The sequence below is a fragment of the Chlorocebus sabaeus genome, chromosome 5 (genome assembly GCF_047675955.1).
Source record: "Chlorocebus sabaeus isolate Y175 chromosome 5, mChlSab1.0.hap1, whole genome shotgun sequence".
Classification (NCBI taxonomy): domain Eukaryota; kingdom Metazoa; phylum Chordata; class Mammalia; order Primates; family Cercopithecidae; genus Chlorocebus; species Chlorocebus sabaeus.
Window position 1 is genome coordinate 43,813,832 of NC_132908.1, and position 24,872 is coordinate 43,838,703.

The following is a 24,872-nucleotide window of genomic DNA, read 5'->3' on the forward strand; positions in this document are numbered from 1 at the left end:
GTTGCTCAAGCTGGAGTGCAGTGACGCGATCTCGGCTCACTGCAACCTTCACCTCCTGGGTTCAAGCAATTCTCCTGCCTCAGCCTCCCCAGTAGCTGGGATTACAGTCACGTGCCACCATGTCTGGTTGATTTTTGTATTTTTAGTAGAGACGGGGTTTCACTATGTTGGCCAGGCTGGTTTTGAACTCCTGACCTCGTGATCCACCTGCCTTGGCCTTCCAAGGTGCTAGGATTCCAGGCGTGAGCCACCACGCCTGGCCGAGTCAGAGGGTTTCTAAAGGAGGCTGGGCGCGGTGGCTCATGCCTGGAATCCTAGCACTTTGGGAGGCTGAGGTAGGAGGATCGCTTGAGTCCAGAAGTTGAGACCAGCCTGGGTGACATACTGAAACCCCATCTTTATTAAAAAATACAAAAATTAGCCAGGTGTGGTGGTGTGCATCTGTGGTCCCAGCTACTCAGGAGGCTGAGGTGGTAGGATTGCTTAAGCCTGGGAAGCAGAGGCTGCAGTGAACCAAGATCAAGCCTCTGCACTCCACAGCTGAGGCTGCAGTGAGCCCAGGAGATCAAGCCTCTATACTCTGTCTGGGCAACAGAGCAAGAGTGGTAGTTTATGCCTGTAATCCAAACATTTTGAGAGGCCAAGGTGGGCAGATCTCCTGAGGTTAGGAGTTTGAGACCAGCCTGGCCAGCATGGTGAAACCTTGTCTCTACTAAAAATACAAAAATTAGCTGGGCATGGTGGCAGGTGCCTGTAATCCCAGCAATTTGGGAGGCTGAGGCTGAAGAATCATTTGAACACAGGAGGAGGAGGTTGCAGTGACCAGAGATCGCGCCATTGCACTCCAGCTTGGGTTACAAGAACAGAACTCCATCTCAATCAATCAATAAAAAATTTTTAAAATGTTGAATCTCTTTTCTTTTTTTTGAGACGGAGTCTCGCTCTGTTGCCCAGCCTGGAGTGTAGTGGCGCCATCTCGGCTCACTGCAAGCTCCGCCTCCCGGGTTCACGCCATTCTCCTGCCTCAGCCTCCCGAGTAGCTGGGCCTACAGGCGCCTGCCACCTCGCCTGGCTAGTTTTTTGTGTGTTTTTTTAGTAGAGATGGGGTTTCACCGTGTTCGCCAGGATGGTCTCGATCTTCTGACCTCGTGATCCGCCCATCTCGGCCTCCCAAAGTGCTGGGATTACAGGCTTGAGCCACTGCGCCCGGCCGAATCTCTTTTCTTTGACAGCAAGTAATGAAGCATTCAAAGCCTAAACTTCTGTAATGAAGCCATTGTCATGAACATCTCTAAACTGTCAGGATACACATGGAAGATCCAACACTGTTTCTCTGTTATTCATGGGAGGATGATTCTGGGTATCCAGCTACTGACTGATGTCCAGGATCATGCCAGACCTCTCTAGCTCAGAGGGCTCTGGTCCTAAGGCCAGATCTTAGGACCTAGAACCTAGTGAGTTTCAGCCATGAGACATGTCCCTGAGCCGTTGAGGTGAGAAAATAATTGAATGGAGTTTCACCATGTTGTTCTGTCATGCCACTGCTACTCCCATTAACAGGCTTGTTTGGAAAGCCTGGGCATCAGGAGGGCTCGGGGCTAGGGACAGGCTATACACCTTCAGAAGGATTAGCTCAACTCTCCTGATGAGCTCTCTGGAATCGAGCTTTAGTTGCCTGGGCAAGGCCAGAACATTGTAGATGAGTCCAGCTGGAATCAGTTGCCAACAGGGGAACCCAGCTTCCTAATGACATCAGGATTGGTATTCCCAATGACATAAAGCTTGGTACTGGGTTGTCTTCGGGTGGATGTTTCCTTACAAGAATACCTGTATGTTTTCAGGAGGTGTCTATACAGGCATTCTCCTTCACTGAATCTTGTGTTCTCTAGAATTAAGTAGATCACCTTTAAATACAGACCCCCATTTTATAGGCTTGATTTTGCTGTGGGTCACATCATAGCTTTCAGGACTTAAAATTGTGCCTAAATAGGTAAAAACATTAGCCGGGCATGGCGGCACGCACCTGTGGTCCCAGTGACACAGGAGGCTGAGGCAGGGGGATCACTGGAACCCAGGAAGTCGAGGCTGCAGTAAGATTTGTTTGTGTCACTGCACTCCAGTCTGGTGAGCATGAGACCCTGTCTTCTTAAAAAAAAAAAAAAAAAAAAAAAAAAAAGTAGAAATGTAAGTAATCATTACTTGTTTGCCAAGCGAAATATTTCTGCATGAGGTCCTTGGTGGTGAAGAAGAAATCACTAGTGCCCTCCCATGTTGCACTATATTCTTGTAAAATATATTTTGGTTCTGTCCCCTAATCCTCATGTGCTAACAGGGATGTATTGTTTTTTCTAGAGTTCTTTCCAGGGATTTAGATCATTATTTCAGATCTTCCAGATCTTAGATTTGGTTCAAGAGGTCAAGGAGCACTTCCTTCATTCATAAATATTTATTTAGGTTCTACTATATGCCAGCATTCTATGCACTAGAAGCTTAACTTTGTAATCTGGTTTGATGCATTGTGTACAAATTCACAAAGATATGTATGAAGCTGTTATCCACAGAATTGTTTGTGTAACTGGAAACAATTCGAACATCTATCAATAGGTAGGAAATGGTTCATTCAAACAACAGAACTTTAAAATCATTAAAAGATCTTTATGTATTAGTATGCAAATATGTCAAAGGAATAATAAGACCAAAAGTTGTAAAAATAAGTTATTTTATCCCATTTTTGCATACACACACGTGAGAAATTGGTAAAAGTGATTGTATGTGGGAATAGGTTGGAAAATTTACTTCTATATGTATTAAAAAAAAAAAAAAAAAAAGACCAAAGCCCGGCGTGGTGGCTCACACCTGTAATCCAGCACTTTGGGAGGTCAAGGTGGGTAGATCACTCGAGGTCAGGAATTCAAGACCAGCCTGGCCAACATAGTGAAAACCCGTTTCTACAAAAACACAAAAATCGAGCCAGCCGTGGTGGTGCATGCCTGTAGTCCCAGTGACTCAGGAGGCTGAGGCAGGAGAATCGCTTGGACCCAGAAGTCAGAGGTTGCAGTGAGCCAAGATTGTACCACTGCACTCCAGACTGGGAGACAGAGGGAGACTCTGTCTCAAGAAAAAAACAAAATGAAACAAAACAAAAACAAAAAAATAGCTTTGCGTTGATAGTCTCATGAGCAAGTGATTTGGATGGGGGGGAGATTCATTTTTTAAAGTCGATAGTTCTGTTTTTTTTTGCTTTTTGGTTTTTTTTGAGACGGAGTCTGGCTCTGTCGCCCAGGCTGGAGTGCAGTGGCGTGATCTCGGCTCACTGCAAGCTCCGCCTCCCGGGTTCACGCCATTCTCCTGCCTCAGCCTCCCGAGTAGCTGGGGCTACAGGCGCCCGCCACCACGCCCGGCTAATTTTTTTGTATTTTCAGTAGAGACGGGGTTTCACCATGTTCGCCAGATGGTCTCAATCTCCTGACCTCGTGATCCGCCCACCTCGGCCTCCCAAAGTGCTGGGATTACAGGCGTGAGCCACTGCGCCCGGCCAATAGTTCTGGTTTTTTTAATGATCATGTATTGCCTTCCTAATAGAAAAAAATAATTTGTACACTATTTGTAGATTATGGAAAGGGATACCTATTCACGCATAGAATGTTAAGCTTTATCACTGAAGATTCTCAACCCGCTGCTGGTATAAGCTTTCTCAGGTTCTTTTCTTCCTATAGCTGGGAAGTCAGATTTTCTTTTTTCTTTCTTTTTTTGAGACAAAGTCTCACTCTGTTGCCCAGACTGGAGTGCAGGGGCGCAATCTTGGCTCACTGCAACCTCCACCTCCTGGGTTCAAGCGATTCTCCTGCCTCAGCCTCCCAAGTAGCTGGGACTACAGGCACGTGCCACCATGCCTGGCTAATTTTTTGTATTTTTAGTAGAGATGGGGTTTCACCGTGTTATCCAGGATGGTCTCAATCTCCTGTCCTCGTGATCTGCCTGCCTCGGCCTCCCAAAGTGCTGGGATTACGGGCGTGAGCCACCGTGCCTGGCAGAAGTCAGGTGTTCTAACGTGTTTAGCTTGACTCATAGTGGCACTGGCTACTGGTTCACTTTGACCAGAGATTTAACTGAACTTTTGGAAATTAAAAACAACCAACCATACTTAAAATGTTCCCTAGAAGTCTGTGCCAGGTGATGTAGGCTTCCTAATTTTACCAAATCTTTTGCAACTGAAGATTAATTACAAGACTTTTGATGGCCGAGCACAGTGGCTCATGCCTATAATCCCAGCATTTTGAGAGACCAAGGCAGGCAGATAATCTGAGGTCAGTAGATCGAGACCATGCTAGCTAACACGGTGAAACCCTGTCTCTACTAAAAAATAGAAAAATTAACTGAGCGTGGGGGCACGTGCCTGTAGTCCCAGCTACTTGGGAGGCTGAGGCAGGAGAATCGCTTGAACCCAGGAGGTGGAGGTTGCAGTGAGCTGAGATTGCGCCACTGCACTCCAGCCTGGGCAACAGAGCAAGACTTCGTCTCAAAAAAATAAAAAAATAAAAAAAATTATGAGATGAGATCTCTGTTTCCCAGGCTGTTCTTGAACTCTTGGGCTCAAGCAGTCCTTCTGCCTGGGCCTCCCAAAGTGCTAGGATTACAGGCATGAGCCACCACGCCCAGCCTCAATTATTATTTTAGAAAAAGGTTTTACAAATGTAGTGTATCCTAAGTGTACAGTGCTTACAATCTCTACAGTAATGGCCTATGCCTTCATATTCACTCACTGACTCAACTGAATCAGGACTTCCAGTCCTGCCAACTCTATTCATGGTAAGAGCCCTATCCAAGTGTACCATCTTTTTTTTTTTTTTTTTTTTTTTTTTTGAGATGGAGTCTCACTCTGTTGTTACCCAGGCTGGAGTGCAGTGGCATGATCTTGGCTCACTGCAACCTCTGCCTCTGGGGATGATTCTCTAGCCTTAGCCTCCGAGTAGCTGGGATTACAGGCTCATGCCATCACACCCAGCAAATTTTTGTATTTTTAGTAGAGACAGGGCTTAGCCATGTTGGCCAGGCTGGTCTTGAACTCCTGACCTCAGGTGATCTGCCCACCTTGGCCTCCCAAAGTGTTGGGATTATAGGCGTGAGCCACCACGCCAGGCCCTTTTCTCACATAAGGTACTTTTACTGTACCAAAAGGTAAACAGAAAACTACTTACCATTGTGTTACAACTGCCTACGGTAACAAGCTGTACAGGTTTGTAGTCTAGGATCGATACACTACACCATATAGGTGTACAGTCGGCTACACCACCTAGGTTCGTGCAAGTACACCGTTTGCATGATGAAACCGCCTAACCATGCACTTCTCAGAATGTATCCCTGAGATTACTGTGCAGATCTATGCTGTCAACAAGAATAAATCCTGAAAACATTAAGCTAAGTGAATGCATCACTAAAGGTCATGTATTTTGATCTAATTTATACAAAATGTCCAAAATACGCAAATATTTAGAAGCAGAATTAGCTATTAGTGATTACACCAGGAGTTGAGGAGAGAATGGAACAGAAAGTGACTTAATGGATTGGGGGTTTCTTCTTTGATGAAAATGTTCTGAAATTAGTGGAGATGGCTGAATATACTGAAATCAACTGAATTGTGGCAAATTTTTTAAAATGGTAAATTTTATGGTATATAAATCATATCTTGAATAAAGCTGTTACACAAAATTATCTGTGCTGGTGACCCTGTATGGTTGGTTCTCTAGGCAGGTGCTCTACAAACTAGAGCAAGGAGACCAAGTGAAATAACACACCTTAACAGCAACTCTCTTCCAAATAGTTTTCTTGCCTACAGTCAAAACACCTGGGTAGAAATGAAAGACAGACTACACTGAACAACTGTTTTATAAACCTTTATTGGAAAGGCTACAAACTTTATATTGCCACCGCATTTCTTATGTTTAAAGTGGTTGTGGGGAAGTAACCTTGGATACAAAACTATGCTGTTGAATCTTGCCCAGGCTTGTAAAATATTTTTTGTACAATGGAGGTAGAGTGGATAGGTCAATAATTTAAACCTCACAGGCCTTGATTAGTGTCAGCACACCTTTTTCATTCAGGTTTTCAGCTTCTAACAGACCTAGAAATAAACTACAAATACTAGATTTAGGCTCAGGGATGGCATTTAATACATTAAAAATTTTTCGTTTTCAGTTTTCCCCATTTGTTCCTTTATAAATGTAAAATGTGCATCTTCCCTCAAATAAATGTGTTCTACAAATACCTACTGAGAGTGAAATGGTAAAAACCAGATGATGGAAAGAGAAACACAACATCCTTTTCATCAATTTTACCTGATTTTTCTCATTTTCTTTAGTTTGAAATATAAATAACTACAACAATGCATATTTCAGTTGCCTTCATTCTTAAATTCTGAATAAGCATCTTTTCTATAAAACATTAAAGAAAATCAAAATAATAATCAATGGCTTCTCCAATTCCAAATATTCAACGTAATGGAGACAGAGCGTCTTCTACATTTAATGAAAACAGGATTTGAAGACGTTCTATGCAGACATGGTTTTACTATAGATTTGCTGTTACCTTATTTTTTTAAGGGGGTGGTGGTGGGGAGATACAGAAGTCAGGCTAGCCCATTGCTCAGGAGTTACAGCACTCAAGACACCCTGGCCTCTAGAGAGCATCACTGAAGCCACTGAAGACTGTCTCTACCAGCCTTTTGTCTACCAAGACTATAAGATGGGCACAGGCCTGAGATATAAGCTTCAGGCCAATGGGTTTTTATGGGCTGTTTAAGAATCAGTACTAAGGATACATTCTTTATGTTTTTCCCTTCTAAAAATGTGACACAAAAGAATAATTTACACCAACTGCTTTTTATTATCGAGTTTCAGAAACCTTTCACAAGATGGTAAAAAAAAAAAAAAAAAAAGAAACAAAAAGAAAAAAAAAAACCCAAAAACAAAAAAACTTTACAACCACAGCTAATGTAATTTTTTCCATTGTTCCCAGTCAGCTCCAAACCCATTGTGTGCAAAGCCCATTTTTTTCCATGCATCTAAATGATAGATACAGGCTATGAAATTCTTTATTCTATTTGTAGCAGCTTATGCAAGTGCAGCCAAACACAAAGCTTCAGGACAAATTATACAAACTTTACAATGTGGGATTTAAATTTAAAATATGAAACATAAAAATCTACACAAAACTGATAAAAATCAAGCACAGATACCAGGATTGAAACTTATAATATCCACATGTGAAAGGGAGTCTTGTTTCCTTTCAAGTGCTTTATTCTGCTATGGAACAGTCGAAATGAAGATGTAAAGCTTTGTGGTTAGTTTAAATTATACACTCTGTAGATACTATACCAATTTTAAAAGTTATACATAGACCAACAGATGTCCCTCAGTTCATCTGGATTGATAAGACATTCCAGCTGGATTGCTGAGAACAAATCAGGCAAATGTGGAAAGAAAATCCACCTGTGCAATTTGTTTGCAGAGTTTACTGATGGGCACACTGCACTCCAGGTCCATGATGGCTGCTGCTTTCTTCATCAGAGCTATCATTATAGGCTTCACGCCTCTGACCACCTCCTGAGCCTCGAGTGCTATCAAATTCCTGAAGCTCTACCTCCTCTGTTTCTCCAATTATGTTAGGAACTTCCGGTCTAGATGGCAGAAGATCTTCTAGTTCCTTTATTAAAAACAAACAAAAACCAGGTTGGTTGTAACAGTTTCATCAACTTTCCTTTTGATATATACAATCCAGTGTCGTTTCTTTAAGTGTTAAAAAAGGGGCTGGGGGTGGTGGTTCATGCTTATAATCTCACCCAGCACTTTGGGAGGCTGAGGCAGGTGGATGAGGAGGTCAGGAGATTGAGACCAGCCTGGACAACATGGTGAAACCTCGTCTCTACTAAAAATACAAAAAATTAGCCGGGCATGGTGGTGGGTACCTGTAATCCCAGCTAGTTGGAAGGCTGAGGCAGGACAATTGCTTGAACCCAGGAGGTGGATGTTGCAGTAAGCTGAGACTGTGACACTGCACTCTAGCCTGAATGACAGAGCAAGACTCCATCTCAAAAAAAAAAGTTAAAAAAAGGAATGTGGACTGGACTTTGAACTCTAAGTAAGAGATCACAAACTCATCACTCACAAGCCAAATCTAGACATCTTTTGTGCAACCTATTGCTTTAAGAACAACAAAAAAAAAGGTCATTAGCTGCCAATACCTTAACATTAGAAAACTTCTACAGGAGACACGCAGGAAGGCATGGACACCAGCTGATGAGAAGGGGGTAGTGGTCCCGCCCTCTGCAAGTGAGGAATCTGCTCTCTTCAGGGAGTGCTAGTCCTCACCACCACCCACACCGGATCTACTTTACTTCTCTACAATTCCCTGCTTGACCCCATCAACATTTACACTAGCAATACTCTATTTCCTAACAACTAGGAAAGCCTACCAATCACACAAATATACTTTAAAATTGAATGTTAACATGACTATTAAGAAACTTGAAGTCAGCTGGGCACGGCGGCTCACAACTGCCATCCTAGAATTTCGGGAGGCAGGAGGATTGCTTGAGACCAGTCTGGACTCATAGCAAGACTCCACCTCTATGAAAAGTTTTGAAAAGCATTAGCACAGTATGGTGGAGCACACCTGTAGTGAACCATGATCATGGCACTGCATGCTAGCCTGGGCAACAGAGCGAGACTCTCTTAAAAAGAAAGAAACTTGGCCGGGTGCAGTGGCTCACACCTGTAATCCCAACACTTTGGGAGGCCGAGGCGCGTGGATTATGAGTTCAGGAGATCGAGACCATCCTAGCTAACATGGTGAAACCCCATCTCTACTAAAAATACAAAAACAAAATTAGCAGGGCGTGTGGTGGGTGCCTGTAGTCCTGGCTACTTGCGAGGCTGAGGCAGGAGAATGGCATGAACCCAGGAGGCGGAGCTTGCAGTGAGCAGGGATCTGAGATCGCGCCACTGCACTCCAGCCTGGATGATAGAGAAAGACTCCTTCTCAAAAAAAAAAAAAAAAGAAAAAGAAAAAGAAAAAGCCGGGCGCAGTGGCTCAAGCTTGTAATCCCAGCACTTTGGGAGGCCGAGACAGGCGGATCACGAGGTCAGGAGATCGAGACCATCCTGGCTAACCCGGTGAAACCCCGTCTCTACTAAAAAATACAAAAAAAAAAAAAAAAAAAAAAACTAGCCAGGCGAGGTGGCGGGCGCCTGTAGTCCCAGCTCCTCGGGAGGCTGAGGCAGGAGAATGGCGTAAACCCGGGAGGCAGAGCTTGCAGTGAGCTGAGATCTGGCCACTGCACTCCAGCCTGGGCGACAGAGTGAGACTCCATCTCAAAAAAAAAAAAAAAGGAAAAGAAACTCACCAGGCATTGTGGCTCACGCCTGTAATCCCAGCTACTTGGTTGGCTAAGGCATGAGAATCACTTGAACCTGGGAGGCGGAGGGTACAGTGAGCTGAGACTGCACCACTGCACTCCAGCTGGGGTGACACAGCGAGACTGTGTTTCCAAAAAAATTTTTTTTAATTAGCCAGGCATGGCATCACACACCTGTAGTCCCAGCTCGTCGGGGGGCTGAGGTGAGAGGATCACTTAAGCCCAGGAGGTCGAGGCTGCAATGAGCCACGATCACACTACAGCACCCCAGTCTGGGCGACAGAGACCCTGTCTAAAAAACCAAAATCCAAACCCCAAACTTGGAAGTCAACTGTTGTTTAATTTAAAGAACACTTACGGAAAGCTTGTCTGGGTTGATCCAGTTGTTTTCAGGAAACTGCACATCAAATTTTATGTAAAGATCACCTTTTTCAAAGGGATTACGATACTGCGGCATCCCTTCACCTCGCACTACACGAACACATCCTATTAAGAGGAATGATGCATAATTTTACCCAAAAGAGGGGTTCATTTGTTTTTAGAGTTATGCAGTATAAAAAAATTACAAATTGTAAGAATACCTGAAAACCAGAATCAGACAAAATCAAGATTTACCTGGTTCAATTACTTTGCCAGGGGGGTATTTCACCACAATCTGACGTCCATCAAGGTGCTTAAATGTGAACTGAAATCCACATAGAGCTTCAACAAGTCCTATTTTATATGTCATGTGCAAATCATTCCCATCTCTCTGAAATACCTATAAATAAAGCACGAAAGAAATACATTTTCTTAAAAATTATGCAGCTACACCCTGCAGCATTATGTTTGTTGACTCAAATTCCAAACCTTATTTCTACCACTCATTTCCATGAGGAAGGTTTACTGGAACTGGTAAACAATGGCATATATAAGAGCAACAGAACTGGGGCCCCCAAAACAGGGCCAGGTGTATTCTGCAATTATGGCTCACTTTCAGATTCTGCCTCTGGTGAAAAAGGTATAGAAAGCCTAGAGGGCTTCTACAGAACAAGCTCATCCTGGAGTGCTCCCCAGACATGATCATAACAGGGAAGTGGGGGAGGGTCCAAGGTCAACATAAAAAAACCTCAACCAGTAACACCCAGCCAGCAAAGTCAAGTGGCTCAATTCTATGCTTCACACACGTACCAACAAGTTTCATATCTCACTAAAATGTAAAACTGGTTCATTCAATATTACACTATAAGCCTATGGACTAGGTAATGCAAAAGGTATTGAGAATAAGCACAAAGAATGTTTCTGGGCCTTCAATGTGTAGGAAAAATATATCCAATTTCACATGCCCAATGTGCAATTTTTGCTTAGGTTTTACAATGGTCACTCTTCTTGTAAAGAACAATCCTGGCTGGTTCACTTATAGAAAATCTGGTAGACAGGTTCTTTTCCTATGTTACTCTCCTAAATTTACCCATTAAACAAAGTTAAACCATTACCTTAACCAATGATTCTCTAAGTGTGGTTCTGGACAAGCAGCTTCAGGAAACTTGTTAGGAACACATATTCTTGGGCCCCACTTCCATTCCTGCCAGAAACAAGGCAGGCAGGACCCAGTATCTGTAGTCCTAACAAGCCCTCCAGGCATTCTTGCGTGTGCTAGTTTGAGATCCAAAAAGGTATATTATCTATGCACATTTATTCAAGTGTTTCTCACAACGGGACCAATAGTTTCTTTAATACAGGGTTTTTCAACGCATTAAAAATGCTAAGTACGCCAGGCGCAGTGGCTCATGCCTGTAATCCCAGCACTTTGGGAGGCCAAGGCAGGCGGATCACAAGGTCAGGAGTTCGAGACCAGCCTGGCCAATATGGTGAAACCCCATCTCTACTAAAAACACAAAAATTAGCCAGGCGTGGTGGTGGGCGCCTGCAGTCCCAGCTACCTAGGAGGCTGCGGCAGGAAAATCACTTGAACCTGGGAGGCAGAGACTACAATGAACCAAGATCGCGCCACTGCACTCCAGCCTGGGCGACAGAGTGAGACTCCATCTCAATTAAAAAAAAAAAAAAAAAAAGAAAAAAATTTTTTAAAAACCTAAATATAGGGTCAGAGCTTTGGGAGGCCAGTTCAAAACAGCAACATAGGGAGACAAAAAAATTAAAACATAAAATAGGCTAGTTGAGGCAGGATGATCCCTTGAGCCCAGGAGTTGGAGCCTGCGGTAGTAGTCCCTCCTCAATGACCAAGCCACTGCACTCCAGCCTGGATGACAGAAGGACATCCTGTCTCTTAAAAATAATAATAATAAATTTAAAATAAAATGCTAAGTATACTGTAAAATGCGAGTGTTCTAAGAACCATCTTACCAAATATCCTTTGTTAAAGTCATATTATTTTAGGACGGAAGCAGTAGCTCATGCCTATAATCCCAGCACTTTGGGAGGCTGAGGCAGGTGGATCACCTGAGGTCCTGGTCAACAAGGCGAAATTCTGTCTCTACTAAAAGTATAAAAACTAGCCGGGTGTGGTGGTACAGGTCTGTAGTCCCAGCTACTTGGGAGGCTGAGGCAGGAGAATTGCTAGAACCTGGGAGGTGGAGGTTGCAGTGAACAGAGATTGCGCCACTGCACTCCAGCCTGGGTGACAAAGTGAGACTCCGTCTCAAAAAAAATAAAATAAAAATAAAAAGGAGGGGCAGGGCATGGTGGCTCACACCTACAATCCCAGCACTTTGGGAGGCCGAGGTGGGCAGATCACTTGAGGTCAGGAGTTTGAGACCAGCCTGACCAATACGGTGAAACCCTGTCTCTACTAAAAATACAATTGCGCCACTGCACTCCAGTCTGGAGGACAGGGCGAGACTGTCTCTTTAAAAAAAAAAAAAAAAAAAAAAAAAAAAGGAAGAGATACGTATCATGTTCTTGTACAGGAGAGTTCAACTGAAAGTGATTTCAATAAAAAATGATTATCAGGATGGTTGTTGCAGTGGAGGGGGAGAAGCTAAACTGGATGCTAAAAGTTTAAACAGAATAAACAAGCAAGAATGCCAGAGTGTTCCTGAAAAACAAAAGTAATGAGGAGGGACTACCAAAGCCCTAGACCAGAAAACACTTAAAAGTCATAATTTTTGAATAACAAAAGCACAGGTTATAGAGGCGTGACTAACATCACCAGGTTCTGTAGTTTGATGCTGTATAACTGCATTATGGTAACCAGACCACCGAGACACACAAATGGGCACACTGACAAGTGACATGGCAAGATGATGACTATAGATGATACAGCACTCCCAAGAAGGAACTAGACAAACTTCCATTCTAACTTTTACCACCTTCTATTTTCTACCTTAGACAACCAGTTACATCTGCCTTCTGTTGAAAATTCCATGCCAATTCCACTGCTGCCAACAACTTTCAGAGACGACTTACTTCCCAACACCTCCCCACAGGCCCTAAGAAAGAAGCTTATTCATAATCTCATTTGACTCTTTAATATCCGAAAAGTCCAGGGAAGCCAAAGCTAGTAAATGGGGCCCAGACCTTACGTCCTTTGCCTCGAAATCCAATGATCTACTTTTAAAAAACCCAACTTATTATGCAGCAACATTAAAAACCAAACTTAGGAATAAAAAAAGGTTTTACCATCAGTTTGACATGCCTCAAACCAAAAAAATCATCTTTCTTCTGCAAATAAGCATTCCTTTTTCACTTCCTCACTACCGTGCTGCTGCACCTGCCAGACATCATTTGACAATGAACCCCAAACCACTCCAAGGATTCTATCAATGAAAATGCCTAGGCATTGTCTGTACCATTTTACAACACAGTCTAACCCACATCCAAGCAGAATTCCCAATTATTTAGTTGTCTTGCTAGCTTTCTCCCTCATATTCCTGGTATGGTGCTGTGCACAGCAGCAAGACTGAATGAACAAGGAAGTAGCTAAAATGTTAACAAATGGCAAATCTTGTATATATTTCATCCTATAAGACCCAAAGGCAGAATTCTAAAAACTACTCTTATTTTTTGACAACCTAGGAGATGTTTGCTATTTGCAGGGTTGGCAATTTCCACAAAAAGCCAAAATACATAATTTGTAGCTTTGCTGAGTCATGAAAGCTGACTAGCACGCCCTGATTGTCCAGGAGATCAAGTCTGACCTTGTGAGGGATTACAACCAAATTCCTAAAACATGGATCTCAATATGGCTTTGTTGTTCTCTATTGGATTCTTAAAGTGATTTTTAACATTTACTCTATTTGAAGAAATGACCACCACAGACGGATGATCTCCTTCTTTATCAAATATATAACCTTTAAATTACAAACAGATAATCAGCTTGCCCACCTTTTTAGAATTAAAAAGAATAACCTTTCACTGAACATAATACAAATTTACCATTTCTCTGTGTTGACTGGACTTATGCACAGGAGAAAATTTTAGGGCAAACTAAAAAGGTAGTTAACCTGTGATGTAATGACTTTCAGAGGAAAGCATGAGTAAATGTGATCAAGTACAAAGCTAGAGTCCTACCAAGTGCTTCTAACATTCAATAATTTAGGTGATTACTGGAGGGGTTTTTCATGACTAGCTCCAGATATATTCTTTATGAGTAAGGTCTACAGTATACAATATGCACATTAAAAATATACAAGTGCAATGCTAAAATCAAAATAACATATACTAGGCTGGGCATGGTGGCTCACACCTGTAATCCCAGCACTTTGGGAGGTTGAGACAGGAGGACTGCTTGAGCTCAGGAGTTCAAGACCAACCTGGGCAATATGGCAAGACCCTGTCTCTACTAAAAATACAAAAACAAAACAAAACAAAAAAAACAAACCCAAAAAAACAGATGGGCATGATGGTGCGTCAGCTGTCCCAGCTACTTCGGAAGCTGAGATAGGAGGATTGCTTGGGCCCAGGGGCAAACGTTGCCGTGATCCCAGATCACGCCACTGTACTCCAGCTTGGGCAACAGAGCAAGACCATCTCAAAAACAAAAAACCCCCAAAACATACACTAGTGACCACATTCTTCAGAAACTTCTAAAAAAATGTTTTTGTTTTTGTTTTTTTAAATCCCAGAACTCTTTCAAGGATAGCTCACTTGGCTACCCAATAAGTAAAAACTGAATCAACAGAGCAGCAGAGTTTCACAGTGAAAAAACAGGCTGCCTTAGTTAGACCAACTGGTCCAACGCCCAATGCCCTTATTTTCATAAACAAAGAAACTGAGACAGTAAGACTACCTACGGTTAAAGTGCTAATCAACGACCAAGCTAGAGGAGAACCACTTGAACTTGGGAGGCGGAAGTTGCAGTGAGCCAAGATTGTGCCACTGCACTCCAGCATGGGTGCAGTCAAAAAAATTCCATCAAAAAAAAAAAGACCAACGCTGGGTGCAGTGGCTCCCGCTTTTAATCCCAGCACTTTGGGAGGCTGAGGCAGGCGCACCACCTGAGGTCGGGAGCTCAAGACCAGCCTGACCAACATGGAGAAAGCCCGTCTCTACTAAAAATAAAAATTAACCAGGAGTGGTAGTGCGCGCCTGCATTCCCAGCTACTCAGGAGCCTGAGGCAGGAGAATCGCTTGAACCCGGGAGGCAGAGGCTGCAGTGAGCCGAGATTATGCCACTGCACTCCAGCCTGAGCAACAACAGTGAAACTCCATCTCGGGCGGGGGGGGAAAAAAAACAAGCCAGGACTAAAACTGACTCTTATAGTGCTTCTAACTGCACCTGCCTTGTTAGTCTTTCCTACACAAGCCTGTCATAGGAATGTGCCATGATTCCCTTAACTTCTCCAGTGTGCAGTGTTGCTCCAGGGACTCCAAACAGATCTAACCTATTTCTCACAAACAAGAAGTACTTCTGAATAAAACAAAACACAAAAAACTAAAAAAAGGAAAATCACCTCATGTTCTTTCTCCTGTAGCAAAAGAACAATGTCTCCAGGTTCCACTCCTGGGGCCTGGTCTGCTTCCCCAGTGAATGTAATTCTCTGTCCATGTTTCATGCCTTTGTCTACGTGGACTTCAAGAATCTTCACTTCTTTAATCACCTTCTTCCCTTCACATTTTTTACAGCGGTCTTTTTCATTAATTACCTCTCCTGGAAAAAGAAGTCATTGAAACTTTCAGCAAGAGTACTATACTGTACTCTTTAATACTCTTATCCTTTAAATATACTTTCTGAATTTCTTTTAATCGCTACCTAAATTTTTATTCAAAGCAGCATTCTGAGGCCAAGCATAGTGGCTCAAGCCTGCAATCCCAATATTTTGCGAGGTCAGGGTGGTAGGATCACTTGAGCTCAGGATCTGAGACCAGCCTAGCAATACAGTGAGACCTTGCTTCTACTACAAATAAAAAAGTTAGCCGGCATGGTAGTGCACACCTGTAATCCTGGCTACTCGGGAGGCTGAGGAGGGAGGACTGCTGGAGGTCGAGGCTGCAGTGAGTTATACTCATGCCACTGCACCCCAGTCTGGGTGACAGTGTGAGGCCATGTCTCAAAACAAAACAAAAAAAAGCATTATTCTGAATAACAAAAACTTACATCTTACTACTGCAGATTGCCTGAAGGACTCAGCTTCCCACTATTTCAGAATGTAATGTATCCATACCATGTTTAGGGCAACACGGTTTTTCTCTTCTATATATTCTTCTGAAATATTTAATTATGGTATAAAAAAGCAAAACTGTGATTATACATAGTATAGTGTGAAAAAATTGCGTCACTTTCTAATGGCTAATTACTGGCACATTTGAAGGCTTAGAAAGATGTGTATAACTGATTATTTAGGGGCTGTTTCTGTAACAGTACTTTTGCAAAGTATGTTCTGCGAAACACCAGTTCTTCAAAATGGTAATGGTGGCGGGGCATGGTGGCTCACACCTGTAATCCCAGCCCTTTGGGAGGCCAAGGTAAGAGGATCACCTGAGGTCAGGAGTTTGAGACCAGCCTGGCCAACATGGCAAAACCCTGTCTCCACTGAAAATACAAAAATCAGCCGGGTGTCATGGCGGACGCCTGTAATCCCAGTTACTCAGGAGGCTGAGGCAGCAGAATCACTTGAGCCAGGGAGGCAGAGATTGCGGTGAGCTGAGATTGCACAACTGCACTCTAGCCTGGGCAACAGAGCAAGACTCTGTCTCACATTAAAAAAAAAAAAAAAAAAAAAAAAAAGGTAATGGTACATGAGAAAAGATTTCAGTTAACTTTGGTTTCTTGATAGTAGGAGTTAGCAATTTTAATAAAATAAAAGGAGGCCAAGAGGGGTGGCTACACCTGTAATCCCAGCCCTTTGGGAGGCTGGGGCAGGAGGATTGCTTGAATCCAGGAGTTCGAGACCAGCCTGGGCAACATGGCAAAACCCCGTCTCTACAAGAAATACAAAAATTAGCTGGGCATGGTTGCAAGCACCTGTGGTCTCAGCTAATTGTGGGGTGAGGGGCTGAGGTGGGAGGATTGCTTGAGCGTGGGTGGTGGAAGCTGCAGTGAGCTGAGAATGCGCCACAGCACTCCAGCAAAACCCTATCTCCAAAAATAATAATAATTTTAAAAAATAAAGTAAAATGCCAAGATTCTCCAGGAAGCAAATATCATATGTAGCTTCTCATAATTATCTCATCACTTCCAATAGCAATGTGGAAAAGGATGCCCTTGAACTATACTGTCTAATGTGGTAGCCACTATCTACCTGTAGCTACTTATATTTAAATTAATTCAAATTTAAAATAGTTCCCCAGTCACACTAGCCACATGTGAAGTATGCAGTAGTCACAGGTGATTAATGGCTACTGTACTGAACACTGCAGATACAGAACATTTCCATCAACACAGAAAAAAATTCTATTGGATAGCACTGCTCTAGAATGGCAGGGGTGGGAGGAGCTACTTGTTTTTATAATTAAAATTTTAATCAGAACACAGCCATACCCATTTGTCTGTGGCTATAAAAGCACTAAAAGGTTAGAGGTGAGTAGCTGTGACAAAAACTATTTGGCCCACAAAGACTAAATTATTTACTTCTGTGAGGACAGTTTCAATCTCAAAATCAATTCTTTAAAGCTAACTAAAGGTTACAGTAAAATCTTCCACTTATCAGAGTAACTAAACAAGTAATTGTTTAGTTACTTGTTCACTAAACAATTACTTGTTTAGTTATTTATTATTTATTTGTCCCTTTGTAGTTTAAAAGGTTCTATTTGAGAAAGGAGATAGTCCTCCCATGGTGGTCATTTCTACAGAGACAGTATATAAAAGGTTATATTTGATAAAGAAGGAAATAGCAAAGGAACAAATAATCACCTTGCCCCTCTTTTCAGAATTAAGGAGTCACCTTTCACTAACACAATACAAATCTACTGTTTCTCTACGTTCACTGGGCTTAGGCATAATGGAGTAATTACTTTCATGCTTTTATTTTTTGCAACAGGGTCTTGTTCTGTCGCCCTGGCTGGAGTGCACTGGTATGATCACGGCTCACTGCTCCCTTGAACTCCTGGGCTCAAGCAATCCTCCCGCCTCAGCCTCCCAGGCAGCTGGGACCACAGACATGCCCTGAGCCCCTGATTACATATTTTTCTACACTTTTTTTCCTATAGTAATGAGGTCTCCCTATGTTGCCCAAGCTGGCCTCCAACTCCTGGGCTCAAGCAATCCACCTCTGTCTCCCAAAGTGCTGGAATTATAGGAATAAGCTAACGCATCCGGCCTCCTTTTTCTTTAATAAGATGTAAACAAATACCCTTTGAAATAAAAAATTGTAAACCTCTCCAATATCTGCATTCTCAATCCATTTCAACATAAAAGCAGAGAAGTACTGGCACACATACCTTCTCCATTACAATCAGAGCATACAGACTGCATCTGTTGTACCATTCCTGGAGCCAGCTGTCTGATCATGATGCGCACACCCCGACCTCGACAAGCACTACACTTCTGGACCGCTCCAGACTTTCCGCCTTGGCTAAAGCAAACACAAGTTATGCATTAGGTTTTTGTCCACAGACCACTCCAATAAGCTATGACACACAGAAATTGTGCTTTTACCTTATCTTGAACCCCAATAACTTGTATTTAAACACAATAACTTGTGTTTAAATTGACTTTCAGAAGTATCAGAAAACGTTCTGCTAACATTTATTTATTTATTTATTGAGATGGAGTCTCACTCTGTCACCCAGGCTGGAGCGCAGTGGCGCAATCTTGGTTCACCGCAACCTCCACCTCCTGGGTTCAAGTGATTCTTCTGCCTTAGATGATCCACCCACCTCGGCCTCCCAAAGTGCTGGGATTACAGGTGTGAGCCACTGCACCCGGCTGTAAGTTTTAACTCATAACAATTTTTACCTGGTACAGACAATCAGTGTGACACTTAAAGAACAGACGAAATGTACCCAATAAACCAGAGGACACACTTACCCACTGCATGCACTACAGAGTACATTCTTGCTAAGTTGGAGTTTGGTTGTCTTGCCATTATACAGATCTTCTAATGATACTCTGGAAAGAAAATAATCAGCTTCAATCAAATTTTGCCACATTTGCTCAAATACAAGATGTAAATAACAGCTGATATAGCAAATTCATTATCAACTTTTAAAACAGAATTCAAAAACACCTCATAATCTCACATTAAATCAATTCAACTGAGGTTTATTTTATGGCTGAAATTAACAGAAATATTTTATGACTACAGACAGTATATATGCGATACTCAAAGTCAGAGCCCATAGCATCAGGTCAACGATTTGCTGTGGTGGAATTTCTGATAAAGCTGATGACTTCACAAACTCAAACATCACAACTTTCTGTTCTGAGGCATAAGCCCTCCACCCAACTCCTAAGAAAAACACTTCAGAAGAGGTACGATTATTATTCTCATTTTATGTGATAAAACTGAGGCACAGAACAGTCAAGTAACTTGCCCAAGATCACATAGGTGTCTGGCTCCAGAGTCCCTGTTTGCTCCATGGACAATTTAGAAAGGTTACAAAGTTGTATTTCAGCTTAAGGGAGTCACTTAGATGGCATATGTCTTAAAAAAAAAAAATAAAAGTGGCCCTACCAATAGTATGACAGAAAGGAGGGAAAGAATCGTTTTTCATGCCAGGTGCAGTGGCTCATGCCTATAATCCCAGCACTTCGGGAGAATGAGGAAGGAGGATTGCTTGAGCCTAGCAGTTCAAGACCAGCCTGAGAAACTTAGCGAGACCTCATCTTTACCAAAAAATAAAAAATAATTAGCCAGGAATAGTGGCATGTCTGAAGTCCCAGCTACCCAGGAAGCTGAGGCAGGGAATTGCTTAAGCCCTGGAGATTGAGGCTGCAGTGAGCTGAGATTGCACCACTGCACTCCAGCCTGCGGGACAGAGTGAGACAAGTACTTATGTGTGGAGTTTTCTACTTGTGGCATCATGATGGTGCTCAAAAAGTTTCATATTTTGGAGCATTTCAGATTTCAGATTAGGAATGGTCATCCTGTAACGATTTGCTTTAAAATCCTGGGAGTTGCAGGAACAAAAAAATAGTTAAAAGTATTTTACAAAGCACCTATACTATTTTGTGATATTCAAACTTTCTCAAAATTGTTATTCTCAGAAATTTAAAACTGTTGTAGACAGGATAAGAATACCACATGTAAGGACAAAACATTACCAATAACACCGTCAAATAATGACCTATCTACAGCTGAGTCTTAGACAAAAAAGCTTGTTGCATCTTCTATACTCTCTGTAACAAATCATTTTTTAAAAATCGGCTTTTCCCCCCTACATATTAAATTACAACTGAGATGCACAACCAGTACACTAAGCCAGAAAAAAATACACATTTCAACAAAGAAGGCCAAGGAAAGAAAAATGAAGGTAATGGTTTGGCAGGGCTGGCACTCTCCACTAGTGGGGCCTAAACTGGCACAATCCCTCTGCAAGGCAATTTAGTTGTATTTATCAGCCTCAAAACACTCATACCTGCCTAGGAATCTCTGCCAAGGAGAAACAAAGCTCTACATAAAGATACTCATAGCAGCACTATCTATTACAGAAAAAAAAACCTGGCAATACCCTATATAAAAGGTAAACGATTAAATCATGTAATGCAGTATTATAAACACAGTATTTGTAATAACAGGAAAATGTGAAATGTTAAAACAGCAGAAAACTGTTTTACTATATAGCATAACATTTCTTTAAACATGAAGAACTATAAAGTACAGACAGCACTCTTTTGATCCTATTTTCTTTTTAGATCATTTCTATATTAAAGAAAAATATAAACGAATTAACCTGCACTGCACAAATATTACCATTGGAATGGTATTCAAATGTTAATTTCTGAGGGCAAATTCTTTTAAAAAACAAATTTAAGGATTCAATGAGACTCAAGTTAACAGATAACATGACTTCCTCTAATTTACTCAAGTGTATAAACTAGGATATTATGAAATATTTTAAGTACCTGAACTTCAGGCACTGACATTTGCTAATAAAATAATTTATCGGTCCACGAAAAAAAGAATGGGAAAAAAGACCTCCCAGATTTTGCAAAGTGAAATAGCTAATTTCATACTGGAGAGGGCTTGTGGATTCACAGTCTAAGATCAAGGTCAGGCACCATTCATGTGTTGGCAGGTTAATGTCAGGCTGGAAGCCAGCAAGCTCCATGGAAACCAACTTAGGAGAGTTCACACTGAGGATCAAGTAATGAGTGACTCTAACATGTACACAAAGTAGGCAGACAGTCACTCATTTTTAGTTTTTAAATAAAAGGTAACTTGGAAGATTCATATACTTCAAAGAAAATAGGCTGGGTGCAGTGGCTTATGCCTGTAATCCCTGATCACCTGAGCTCAGGAAATCAAGACCAGCCTGGCCAACATGGCAAAACCCTGTCTCTACTAAAAAAATACAAAAATTAGCCCCGCATGGTGGCGGGTGCCTGTAATCCCAACTACTTGGGAGGCTGAGGCAGGAGAATTGCTTGAACTTGAGAGGTGGAAGTTGCAGTGAGCCTAGATGGTGCCACTGCACTCCAACCTGGGTGACAGAGTGAGACTCCATTTCAAAAAAAAAAAAAAAAAAGATCAGGCATGGTGGCTCACGCCTGTAATCCCAGCACTTTGGGAGGCTGAGGCAGGCAGATTACCTGAGGTTGGGAGTTCGAGACCAGCATGACCAACATGGAGAAACCCCACCTCTACTAAAAATACAAAATTAGCTGGGCGTGGTGCCACGTTTGTAATTCCAGCTACTCGGGAGGCTGAAGACAGGAGAATCACTTGAACCCAGGAGGCGGAGGTTGCAGTGAGCCGAGATTGTGCCATTGCACTCCAGCATGGGCAACAAAAGCAAAACTCCATCTCAAAAAAAGAAAGAAAAGAAAAAAAATGATCTTCACACTTGAAATTTTAAGTCCTATAATAACAAGCAGCCTCAGAACCATATAAAACCACCTTCCTCTCATTAAAAAATATCTACCATCCTTTTAAGAGCTACAGCAAAATAGAAAAACAGTCAGATAATCAAATTCTATTTAGTCACCAAAAGAAGACAAGGCACATGAAAGTTTTTCTAATGAAGGACAGAACATTCTATGAGTTTTTTTTCTTCTACTGAGTCAATATTCCACTTGACAAAAAGTACCTAATTTTTTAACACAACAAAACAAGATATTCACTTGAGTGGATGCATCATGTCCTCTCCTCTTCTTCTGCCATTTCGACTTCTACTCTGATTGCCCATGAAGCCGAACAATCCCCCACCAAAAATGTGAGAGAAAATATCATCCATGCCACCACCTCCGCCGCTGCCTTCCCGAAGACCTTGCTCTCCGTATCTGTCATATAACTCACGCTTCTCAGGATTTGATAGTACTTCATATGCAAAACTTATTTCTTTAAACTATAAAGAAAAGATAAAAATAAAAATAATTGCATTTTCAAATAGAAGAGTGGGGAGAGGCTATAGGAATCCAGAATCCATTTAATTCTAATAAAAGGGACAAGTTACCTTTGACTTGATTCTGCTTCTATTTACCACCCACCACTCCTCAGAATGGTAGTACTCTTATTCTAAAACTAAAATACTCTTTGACATTATGAAAATGTGGCTGTGTGGGCATAGTTGGATTTTTTTCCTGCAACATTCCTTTTTTTTCAAGGAGGGCAATTTAAGTTAAAACTAAAACCCCTGGAATAAAAAAATCGCAAATAACTTACTTTGTCTCCTGCATTTGGATTCTTATCAGGATGATATTCCTTGGCTAACTTTCTGTATGCCTTTGAAAATGGACAAAAACAAAGGTTATAACTAAACACCAGTTTAAAGTTTTGTAATAACTTAACATCCACTTTTCTGAAAAGTAATGTTCTAGAGTTATAACCTTCCAAAAATATTTTCTATTCGTATTCTTGGGCACTTCCTCACGACACTGTTTACTAATGTAATATAACCAAGTAGACTGTAGCTATACTTGAAAATAATTACAGTGACGTGAAAATCAGATAAAACAATGAAGCAATACCATAGGGAAAAACAAAACGTTCAAACATTATCCATATTTTCCCTATCGTCAAGTGTCTGATGGCCAAGTAACCAGACCAAGACCACCCTAATAAATTCGAGATAAATGACTGTCAAGCTTTACGGACTGCAAAACATTACTGTAAATCAAGCTAAAGTCACAATTCCTGCTCCCGATGGCTCATGCCTTCCTTCTAACTGTAACATCATGAAAAAGTCAAGGTGGTCCCAGGTAGTGTCTTTAGGTGTTTTATTCGCACGTGGTGGTTAACTGGGGTCGTGGTGGCAACTTCGGTGGTAGTGAAGTTGCACACTCTCAACTAGGTGTTTGGGTCATACAGCACTTAAATCTTCATTCACGGAGGCTCGTGAATTATATAATACAGACTAGCATTTCCGGTAAGGTAACAGGAAGTCCACTGCACTCTTCTCACTGCCTAAGGAGCATTCTCATTTTTCTCGGCTTACAAATCCGGATGCTCTTAGCCCGGTGAGGATGCTGTGGGGCTTAAATGCCTCGTGTGCTTTGAAATCCTGAGATGAAAGATATCGCAGCATTGCAAACAGCGATAATAAGGCCTTCTATTCATGTTTATTGAACACTCAGACGTTTGGCTGGGACGACGGCTTATTCCTAAGCAGGTACAGGACATTAGCATTACCTGACCACAGAACAATGCATCCAAACACAGACCCACGCTACCTCCGGTCAATGGGCGAGGGAGGAAGAGAGGGAGGAGCTCCCGCAGCCCGCCGCCGGGGATCCCAGGAAACAACCCCATCTGCCCGAGGCGCTCTGTGGGGGCGGCCTCGACCTCCCCGCCGTTTTTCCCCGCGGAGCACCAGACCCGGGGCCGACGGCCGCGGGGTGGACAGCTTCTCTCCCGGGGCCGGGATGCGCTGAGCACCTCGGTCCAACCTGTTTTTCCGGGGTGGTGACCTCGACGCGGAGAGCCGGGCGAGCTGCTGCCTCCTGGGGGAGACCGGCCACCGGCGCTCGCCCGAGGAGGGAGGAAGGGCTACCGTCGTGTTTGCGCAGGAGTGAGTTTTATTTGCTGCATCTGCGGGCGGGCGGGGCCGGCGGCCCAAGGTCAGCCGAGGCCGGAGTGCGCGGCTCGCCGCGAGGCCGGTTCCGCCGCTGCCGCCGCCGATCCCCAGCCCGGGCCCGTCACGGCCGGCGCCGGCTCGCGGGCCGCCCAGTAGCGCGGCCTGGCTGAAGAAGACATCCCCGTCCGCGCAGGCCCCGTGCCCCTCACACCCGCCCGCCTGGCCCGCTCCCGGATACCTTCTTCAGCTCGTTCTCGCTGGCGCCGGGCGGGACGCCCAGGATGTCGTACAGCTTCGTGTCAGCCACGTTAGCCATGGCGGCCGGCCGGGCAGTGCTCAGGAAGAAGGTGGCGGAGCAGACAGAGAGGAGCCGGGCCCACAGGCGGCGTCGGCAGCGGCACAGGCCGAGGGAGACAGTGAGGGAGAAGCGGGGGCGGGGCTGAACTTTGACCGGGCGCACGTTGCGCCGTGACGTCGCAGTGCGGAGCCAGCCCCCGAACGCCCGAGGCGCGGCCACTGGGTCGGGGTAGTGAAGAGTGTGGCTGGTTCTCTGATCTCCTCTGGGTCCAGGCTGCTGTGCTGGGCAGACGTAGGAAATGAACTCTACACGGCGCACCCCAGGAATTCAGCTTCCTCTCAAAGGCCATGGTTGCGACGTCGCACTGGGTACTGAGGGGATTAACAGGCCTACGCGGCAGCTTCGTTAGCTTCGAGTCGGTCGGGAAAGAAAGTGGGCCCCGGCTCCTGCAGGCGGCCAGCCTGGCGCGCAGAAATCGTTCTCAGAATCCAGGACGTCGGTGGACCCTCTGGGTCTGGCTCCCTCGGGGCTTACGATGAAAAAAACTGGGGAGCGTGTGTGTGTGTATGTTGTGTTTTATGTTATGGGAATAATGAAACATTCAGC

The 24,872-nt window shown here is 43.3% G+C and overlaps 1 protein-coding gene across 1 annotated transcript; it reads right to left on the reverse strand.

Moving 5' to 3' along the window:
* Window positions 1-5,878: 5,878 nt before the first annotated feature.
* DNAJA2 (DnaJ heat shock protein family (Hsp40) member A2) lies at window positions 5,879-24,411 on the reverse strand. The gene is made up of 9 exons (XM_007992154.3): window positions 24,207-24,411; window positions 22,618-22,677; window positions 22,077-22,300; window positions 18,822-18,902; window positions 18,233-18,366; window positions 15,307-15,503; window positions 10,028-10,172; window positions 9,771-9,898; window positions 5,879-7,701 (listed from the first exon to the last, which is right to left on the reverse strand). The coding sequence occupies exons 1-9, from the start codon at window positions 24,282-24,284 to the stop codon at window positions 7,510-7,512; spliced, it is 1,239 nt and encodes a 412-aa protein (XP_007990345.1). The 5' UTR covers window positions 24,285-24,411; the 3' UTR covers window positions 5,879-7,509.
* Between the last annotated feature and the right edge of the window lie 461 nt (window positions 24,412-24,872).